The 9,880-nt window shown below is 42.6% G+C and overlaps 1 protein-coding gene across 2 annotated transcripts; it reads left to right on the forward strand.

Annotated features, from left to right (window-relative positions):
- The first annotated feature begins 277 nt into the window (after positions 1-277).
- Positions 278-9,799, forward strand: ppp2r2ca (protein phosphatase 2, regulatory subunit B, gamma a). Of its 2 annotated transcripts, none has more exons than XM_058071558.2 (10): positions 278-525; positions 912-1,283; positions 1,497-1,594; positions 1,702-1,885; positions 2,204-2,316; positions 2,398-2,575; positions 5,867-6,031; positions 6,118-6,287; positions 6,420-6,511; positions 7,717-9,799. In XM_058071558.2, the coding sequence occupies exons 2-10, from the start codon at positions 1,220-1,222 to the stop codon at positions 8,012-8,014; spliced, it is 1,362 nt and encodes a 453-aa protein (XP_057927541.2). In that variant the 5' UTR covers positions 278-525; positions 912-1,219; the 3' UTR covers positions 8,015-9,799. The 2 variants fall into 2 exon arrangements, with proteins under 2 accessions (XP_057927541.2, XP_057927559.2); XM_058071576.2 differs by having other exon boundaries at positions 1,090-1,283.
- Positions 9,800-9,880: the final 81 nt, after the last annotated feature.

Here is a 9,880-nt window from a genome sequence, read left to right on the forward strand (position 1 = left end):
TCCAGAAATTCAAAGATGGAATAGATAGGTGGATGAATGGGCTCATACGTAATTTTAATAGGATGTGATGATTTTATAAAGCATTGGGCAATCAATGATTGGTCTGTCAACCCCCCACCATCAAAATTAATTTTAGCAGTAAAGATTTGTTCTGGATTTCAGCCATGTGAGACTGATACATCACTAAGGGTTTAACTGCTCCCTCTGCTGGGCTCATTCACCTCATCAGCTGCAGTGGGAGGGCTCGCCAGTGACATCTTCTCTGTGATTGGCTGACTGAAGAAGAGGCTGCCATGACACAGTGGATGCTGCACAGGATCACTTCCAACAGCATCATCGCAGAGCGGACCCACATTCTCCTTGTTATCCCCTCTCTTTCTCATATTTCCTCCACCTTTGCCTTTCCTTTTCTCACTACTGTCCTTTCCTCCCTGCCACTACCCTCTCCTCTCCTTCAGGCAGCCTGATGAGGCACACAGCAGAGGACCTTCAGTGGAAATAGCGGCGACGGTAGCAGTCAAACTGGTAGGTGAACTGAGGCCTGTCTACCTCCCTTCCTCCCTTCCTTCTGCAGTACACGCAATTCATCACGTTCTCCTGTGCGCTCCATCAATGACTATGTATTTGAGTGTGACTGCGTGTGTGATACAGTGAGAATGAGCGGGTGATCAAGTAGGCAGAGAAGGCTACCACACCCTTGAGTGTATTTGCCAGAGCACCTTAAACCAGTGTATATTTGTATACTCTTGTTTATAGCCTAAGGATTCTGACTCGTGGTCTTTAAGGTGGATTGGATTGACTCTTTTGCATGTGTCTTCACAAATAACACTAAAGGTCATAACTTTGGCATGTTGTGTCCATACATTGTCAGCCTGCCTAATGCCAGATTCTTTTTCTATCCCCATCGCCAGTGTTTCCTTTCATTTCACTTTGTATCTCCCCACTTCCTTACCCCTTCCTCCATTCCTTCTTACCGCACCTTTCCTCATTCTAGCATCCTTAAACTCTCCCGTAAAGCTCATTTTCCATCCCATCCACTCGCTACCTCATTTTCCTCCCTTTTCCTCCTCTGGCCTGCTGGTTACCCAGGATGCCTTGTTCCAAGCCCCTCCGCTAGGCCCTAGCAGCATGGGCGGAGCCTGGGCAGAAAGCGAGAGAACGGATTGGACCCTTCCACTCAGGACGGGCACGCTGGCGGGTCACTCTCCCTCAGCTTCAGATGGGCGAAGACACTGAGAGCCCCAAGATCAACCACACCTTCCTACGAGACTATGTCACTGAAGGTAGAACAAATATAACGTTGCTTGTCTAGAGTGTCATATTGCATGCTATGACGTAATAGATGCTGTCCATCTTTGAAGAAATATAATAAATTCATTTAATGGACTGAAAGGCATTGTTCTTGAATTACTGATAATGTGTTTGAGGCCCTAGCATGGCCATACTACTGTTGTCTTTTATTGTGGTTTGTCACTCCTATTTTATTCTCTTCCAAGCTGATGTTATCTCCACGGTGGAATTCAACCAGACAGGGGATCTGCTGGCCACGGGAGATAAAGGTGGCCGTGTGGTCATCTTCCAGAGAGAAACTGAGGTCAGTTTGTGTATCTGTTAGATACCAAATGCATATGCAACAGATAAATAACATTATGGTGAGCATCTAAAAACCTCAGTGGAGCTTATTCTTTTACTATTTGCCAGTCTAAAGGGCAGTCCGAGGAGGTGGGGGAGACTGGGGACTCTGGAGAGTACAACGTCTACAGCACCTTCCAGAGTCACGAGCCGGACTTTGACTATCTAAAGAGTCTGGAGATTGAAGAGAAAATCAACAAGATTAGATGGCTACCCCAACAGAATGCTGCACATTTTCTCCTGTCCACCAATGGTGAGAAACCATGATTTTTCATGTTATAGTTCAATTTGTTCAATTTGACTTTTACATGGTCCAATAATATCAATGGGAAGTCAGTGAGACACACACTAAATAAGTGACCCCCAAATTGCACTCTCAGGGCTACGTGTAAAGTATATGGAGATCGGCGTGGTTATTTCATCTCTATCTTTGGGGTTTTGGTTCAGTGAAAGTTCAGTGATTTTCCTGGTATCATTATAGATATAGATATATAGTAGCCTCCATCTTCTGTTTTAGCCTTGACTCAATCAACTGTACTTGGTGTGATATTGTGATTTTTGCCTGCCACAGATAAGACCATTAAACTGTGGAAGGTGAGTGAGAGGGACAAGAGACCGGAAGGATACAACCTGAAAGATGAGGAGGGTCGGCTCAAAGACATCTCAACCATCACATCTCTGCAGGTTCGTATGCGTACCCACGCATACACTCCACTGTATTTCTATTCTACTTATAAAAACAGTATTTCTATTTGTGTTGTATAGGTGCCAGTACTGAAACCAACAGATCTGATGGTCGAGGTCCGCCCCAGGCGTGTGTTCGCCAATGGACACACTTACCATGTCAACTCCATCTCAGTCAACAGTGACGGGGAGACCTACTTGTCCGCTGATGACCTCCGTATCAATATGTGGCACCTGGGTATCACCGACCGCAGCTTCAGTATCCTTCCTGCATTCCTGCATGTTGTCTTTCTTTGTAGTTATTTTAGCTCTGAGTGGAACTTTCAATATGTATACCCTCTACAAAAATATAAACAAAACTTTTGTTTAGTTTGTAATATCTCATGATCTCAATTCAAAGACCCAAAATGTGTTTAGAAATCGGTATTGTTGAGCAGTTCTCCTTTGCCAAGATAATCCACCTGACAAGATATTTATTAGACAACATGATCGTTGCATAGATATTTGCCTTAGGCTTGCCACGGTAAAAGGCCACTCCAAAATGTGCAGGTTTTTACTGGCCAGGGTGATCAGTGAACCAGCCAGTGTCTGGATTTGCCTCAAACAGTGCAACAAAACTCCTTTGCAGAGAATTGATAGGTGGTTGATTATGGTCTGTGAAGTGTTAGTCCACTCCTATTCAATGACAAAGTTGGATTTTGGCAGGAATTGGAACATTATATCAACATATACACTCATCCAGAATAACTAAAAAATGCTCAATGGGTGATATGTCCAGTGAGTATGCTGGCCACACAAACACTGGGTTTCAGCTTGCAGGAATTGTGTACAAATCCTTGCGGCAGTGCAAAATGCCATCAATAAAATGCACCTATGTTTGGTACCGATACCATAATCCCACCGCCCATGGGCGACTTGATCCACAACATTGAGCAAACAGCTCACCCACACGCCATATATGATGTCTGCCAACTGCCCTATACGGTGAAAACAGAGATTTATCCGTGAAGGGAACACCTCTCTAGTGCCAAATGCCATTGAATGTGAGCTCCAGTCTGGTTGAGATGCCAGTGAGGATGATGAGCATGTAGATAGCATCCCCGAGGAGGCGATGTTTGACAGTTTGGGCAGGAATTATTTAGTTATGTAAACCAATTGTTGCAGCAGCTGTCTGGGTGGCTGGTCTCAGACGATCTTGGATCTTGAAGATGCTGGATGTGGAGGTCCTGGTGTGGTCACACGTGAGTCGTGGCTGTGAAACAGTTGGGATGTACTGCTAAGGTATTCTCCGGAATACCTTTGGCTTATGATAGAGGAATTAACATTTAATTTATGGGTAGCAGCTCTGGTGGACATTCTTGCAGTCAGCACGCACCCACGCTTCTCTGCATTGTTCTTCTATTTGCTTGTTAATTATTTATTTATGGCTCACCCGAAGAGCCTGAAAATCAGTTTGGGCTGTTTGTGTTGTGTTTATGCCCTTGGCTTGCAATTTGTGACCGAAGATGGTGCACATTGGCTCGAAATGACCACGCTCCCACACGACTTATTCACACCTTGTCAAGTACTGTTAGATACTGCGCATCAAGTACTGTGTGACGTACCTTGGTCCCGGAAGGTTATACATTTTCACCACCACTTTCTGCATCTAATAAACAGTCGATGCATTATTTGGTCTTGCTCTGTCCCACATGACGCCACAAAATGCAGGCATATATCTGCATGTGACCTATAAGTTGTTGAACTCCAGAGAAGAAGCTCTCATTGGAGAAAAACAAGGTACAAGTATATATTATCTCACAGCTGCAGAGAGACTGCGGAAAAACCAAGAAGGAGGCATAAACTAGAAAAAAGAAGCTTGGACAGTGTAGGAAAGGGAAGTGCTCACTAGAGCACATCACTTTGGGCATTATGATTACTTATTAAAATTCACAAGGAAGATCCAAGAGCCTACCAAAATTACTTAGAGAATTCTCACTGATTTGCTCAAAGAAGTGGGGGAAAAGTTAACCCATTAACGTTTGGATGAGGACCATCCACATTCTTTAGGCATAGGTTGCGGTTTGCTTATGTTGCATTCACGCCTATCCATCCATCCATCCATTTTCTGTACCGCTTATCCTCATGAGGGTCGCGGAAATGCTGCAGCCTATCTTAGCTGTATTTGGGCGAGAGGTGGGGTACACCCTGGACTGATCGCCAGCCAATCACAGGGCACATATAGACAAACAACCATTCACACTCACATTCATACCTATGGACAATTTGGAGTCGCCAATTAACCTAGCATGTTTTTGGAATGTGGGAGGAAACCGGAGTACCCGGAGAAAACCCACGCACGCACAGGGAGATCATGCAAACTCCACACAGAGATGCCAGTGCGGGGAATCGAACCTGTGTCTCCTGGCTGTGTGGCCTGAACGCTAACCACTCGGACATAAGCTTGTAGTTGGAGCTCAAGAACCAAGCTGACGGTCCACCGCGAGGCAAGTCACAGTCTGTCCCAGCCCCTGCCTCTCGGCGCCCAACAGAAAATTCACAGAAATTATACAGTTATATTATTATACAATTGCAAAAAACTGTGGGGACAAAATGCAGACAAGTGTAAACAATGTACACACTAATGCAATGATCATGCTGTCTATTCAGCATCCTGATATGCCACAGATTATAGATTATAGATTATAGAGAGATTATAGATAGATTATCTTGGCAAAGGAGAAGTACAATATTTGAGACAAATAGGCCTTTTGCGTACATTGGATCTCTGAGTTCAAGTCATGAATGGCGCGAAAGCAAAAATGATGTGCTGATATCTTGAATGTATATTTATATTTATATTTATAATCACTAACAACTTTTAATTAAAAGCAACCTATTTTTGGAAGTACCCTGTACCGAGTCATAACACACCATAAAATGCAGTAGAACACATTCATGTAGTTACATGCCCTGACTGACAATAGCAACACGCTTCTGACACACCCACCTTAAAGCCTCAAGTTTTCAGTCTACAACAGTGAATAGTAATGGTCTGGGGATACACTCCTGAAATATAAATGGAGTGGAAAATAAATTGATTCAAATCTGAATTCAACATTTATACTTATCACAAACAGCACAATAACTCAGCATGTTTGGTTTTGTACTGAGTGATTATCCAATGCAGGCTGTGGTCTGTTTAATGGGGTGCTGTTGGTGATTTCCCATTAAAACAGAAGCTGACCTAGAAAATCTGATATTTTTTCTTCTAGTGTGGAAGGAGAGTTTAAATAATTCACAGGGCAAGTAGACTGTCTTCTAAACCCCCACTCTGGGACACCACAAATAGAACAGAGAGAGGAGCAGCGTGTTCATGCATGCTGGCGTCGGGGGGTGTACTGTACAGTATGTTTGGGTGCTGATTATGTGCTGAAATATAGGCGTGAAAATATAGGGTAAAGATGATGAGCAAAATCTAACAGGAGCCAATGCAAGAGTTGTATCCAACAAGACTGTGGAGCGATGTCATCAGTGTCATGTATGGTTCCTGATGGTGCGTTTTTGCCAGACATTGTGGACATAAAGCCAGCAAACATGGAGGATCTAACAGAGGTGATTACAGCAGCAGAGTTCCATCCTCAGCACTGTCACGTATTTGTGTACAGCAGCAGTAAGGGCACCCTGCGCCTCTGCGATATGAGAGCCTCGGCACTCTGTGACAAACACACCAAATGTGAGCCACATCGAGGAGTTAATAGATAAGGTTTATCATATGCCAGCAGGCTTTTATTATGTCTCCTGCTGTGACTCTTTGCACAGTGTTTGAGGAACCAGAAGACCCTGGGAGCCGCTCCTTCTTTTCTGAGATCATCTCCTCCGTGTCAGATGTAAAGTTCAGCCACAGTGGACGCTACCTGCTGACCAGAGACTACCTCACCGCTAAGGTGTGGGATCTGAACATGGACAAAGGCCCCGTGGAGACATACCAAGTAAGATTTTACAGTATAGATTTTAGGTAAAGTATATACAGTAGCAGAAAGTTGAGTTGCTAAAGTGACTAAATTGAAAATTAAGATTCCTCCACAGAAATAAAAGTTGTATTATTGCCTTTGATTGTCTAGGTCCATGAATACCTAAGGAGTAAGCTGTGCTCCCTCTATGAGAACGACTGCATCTTTGACAAGTTTGAGTGTGTTTGGAACAGCTCGGACAGGTGAGTGGACCCGGACATATTGAGCAAATTTTCTTAAATGTGCTCTGTATAGTGATACCTCTTTGTGTGGAGTTTGCATGTTCTTCCCCGTGCATGGGGTACTCCAGTTTCCTTCCACATTCCAAAAACATGCTAGGTTAACTGGCGACTCCAAATTCCAAATCCATAGGTATGAATGTGAGTGTGAATGGTTGTTTGTCTATATGTGCCATGTGATTGGCTGGTGACCAGTCCAGGGTGTACCCCGCCTCTTGCCCGAAGACAGCTGGGATAGGCTCCAGCATGCCCGCGACCCACGTGAGGATAAGCGTTAGAAAATTAATAAATGTCTAGTTGTTTACCTGGATGAAGCTCAAATGACTGTTGATGATGATGGAGTCAAGTTGACTTCAAACCAAATTTTCCAGAGTAAATAATGCAAACAGTGGTAAATTTGTGCCTGTTAAATAGGACCTAAAGTGTTTTTTTCCGGGTTGCACGGCGGATGGGGGGTTAGCATGAAGTCCACACAGCTAGGAGACCCGAGTTCGATTCCACCCTCGGCCATCTTTGTGTGGAGTTTGCATGTTCTCCCCGTGCATGCGTGGGTTTTCTCCGGGTACTCCGGTTTCTGAATCGGATTCAGAATCCAATGCATATGGCTGTATGTATAATCATTTTAAGAAGATAGATTGTTTTTTATTATCAACTCTTATACCGTTCGCAGCTAGTGTCCTTTTAAGCACTTGTGAGTGTGACCACCCACAGAGGAGTAGGCGTGCTTGGAGGCGGGCTGTGGGTGGACTACATTAAAACAGACAAAATCCAAAGTAAAAAAGCTGAATGGGTGTAGATTCTGGAAGAATTAGAAAGCATTGTGCTGGTTATCGTGTGTAGCTGCTCTATAGGAGTCCACAATTCAACACCAGTAGAGTAGAAAAATTTAAAAAATCCCTTTTAAGGCAATATTGAAATAACATTTTGTTCTTTAATATCATGCAAATGTCAAAATAAGTTAATATTTGTAAAAATATATAAAAGTAACAAAGGTGCAATGAGAAGATGGGCTACGTTGCCGCCATTTTTAGCAAGAGTACCTTTCATGGAAATGTAAAAAATAGGTTAACCTTCATATATACAGTTCAAAATCTTAATGCTTTGTTATCCACCCCCCAAAAATATCTCGTGTGACATTACAGCCTTTATTTTGTCCTTCCTATCCACAGCGTGATCATGACCGGCGCGTACAACAGCTTTTTCCAGATGTTTGACAGGGAGACGGGGCGAGGTGTGACCCTTGAGGCCTGGCGGGAGAGCAGCAAGCCCCGGGCCGTATTACGTACCCGTCGCGTTTACACCGGTGGTAAACGCCGACGTGGAGATGTAGGTGTTGATAGCTTGGACTTCAGCAAGAAAATTCTACACATGGCTTGGCACCCATCCGAGAATATCATCGCCATAGCGGCTACCAACAACCTGTACATCTTCCAGGACCGTGTCAACCCGGAGGCACAGGTGCAGTGACAGTCATAGGAATGAAGTGGACAATGGACAAATATCCATTTTGCATATACTGGAGGTGACTTGGAGGTGAGCTTCTAATGACACTAATAATAAGACATTTCTTTCTGTGTGTCTCCTACCTGTGAGGGCATATTTTTGGTCCCATTCAGTTTTTGTAAAAGAGGTGCAGGGACATCTCTCTATAATGACCTCGCAATGTTGACTCCTCACTTTGACAAGATTGGACAAAGTGCACGGGGTATAAGGATTGATTCCACAAAAAGATGGTATGTATTCAGAGGTATCCAATAGCCACAGTTGTGAGAGTGGTGATCTTATACTTACGTCTTCACCACAATTATCTGAATTTCTATTTTTTTTTTGTTGTTAGATAGCAGCAAAACCTATCTCCTTTAGAGCAGCGCTCTTTGAGATTGCGTGCATTAAGCGACTCATTACCATATTCACTTTGCAATAATAGCACTTAAAAACACAGTGCAGCAGTAGTATTTGCTTTAAAACATGAGCTCTTCTGCAGGTAACAAATGTATACACTCTTTTTACTGTATGCTGTAAATATTGTTTTTTTTTAAGTCACTACTACAACATTTGTTGTTTTGAGACTGTAAAAGAGATTGTCAAATACACAAGAAATGAGGTTTAAAGAAAGAAGGCACTAATCCAAAATAAGATGGAAGAGTTTTGGTATGCTGGTTATACAAAATATGCACAAATCTAATGTATTGTAGTGCTTTGCTGTGTTGGGCTTGTGTTGAGTTTTGAAATGCTGCTATTCCAAAGTATTATAAAAATCTAAAAGTAAAAGCAATTTTAAATAGTCAGATATAGAATAACACATGCCCAAATTAAGCCTGATAATGATAAACAGGCTCTAGTCCCACTGTACTTTGAATGAGTTTGATTACAATCATGAAATACAAGCACACAGTGCATAAATAAGACCCCTGATGTTATGAGCACCGAGAATCTGTGTGTATGAAGGTCAAAATTCATCATCAACGTCATGACTGAAAGATAAATAATGTATCTTGCTAAAGTGTCTTTGCCCTTGAAGCAATATCATGTAAATGTATCATCGAAGGCTGTTATTGATCATGACACGCTATACCTCACATGCTTGGCTGGGGTGCACCACTGAAAGCCACAATGTACAGTAAGGTGTAGTTTTTAAGGTGACGTGTATTGGACTGAACTGTGTGACCTGGTCATACGTTGATTGTTTACAGTGTCGTTTTAAGTGACCTTGGCCCTAAACGGGCTCTTGTAGGTGGTTTTGGAATGTGTGATGGTGTCAGTGCACAGTTGGACTGGATCATGTTGGTAATAATCTTATCTCATGGCACAAATTATGTAATCATTACGTTTATGTTGTAAGAAATCACCTGTTGAGCTTGTCTACATTCGCCTCACTCTTCACAGACATTTAAGCTATTCTGTCTACAATGGTTCTTGGATGCACATCTTGGACAAATTGGTTTGACGAAGTAAAATCCACAATGACAGAGCCCCATGAGAAAGTTTACATAATAGGAAAACATTACATAAGTTTCGGCACTTGTGTTTGAGAGACAGTCAGTTCTTATCATATCACTATAGACCAAGAGAGGATTTGTGTTCAGGAGTGCAGCAGCAGCATGTTGCCACCACTCAATGCTACTCGAGTGTATATCTATAATACTGTATCTACAAAAAAGTGACTTTAATGTTTCAAAAAAACAAAAAATATGAATGAAGGAATGTGCATTAATAAAATGATTCAATCTGACAAAATTGACTGGTATCCTTTGTTTGGGTTTTCAAGTTCTTCTTGAGGCAATATATATAATATATCTAATACTATTGACTATATCTACTATATCGGGAATG

The sequence above is a fragment of the Doryrhamphus excisus genome, linkage group LG9 (genome assembly GCF_037039965.1).
Source record: "Doryrhamphus excisus strain RoL-2023G ecotype Guam linkage group LG9, RoL_Dexc_Guam_v1.1, whole genome shotgun sequence".
NCBI lineage: Eukaryota > Metazoa > Chordata > Actinopteri > Syngnathiformes > Syngnathidae > Doryrhamphus > Doryrhamphus excisus.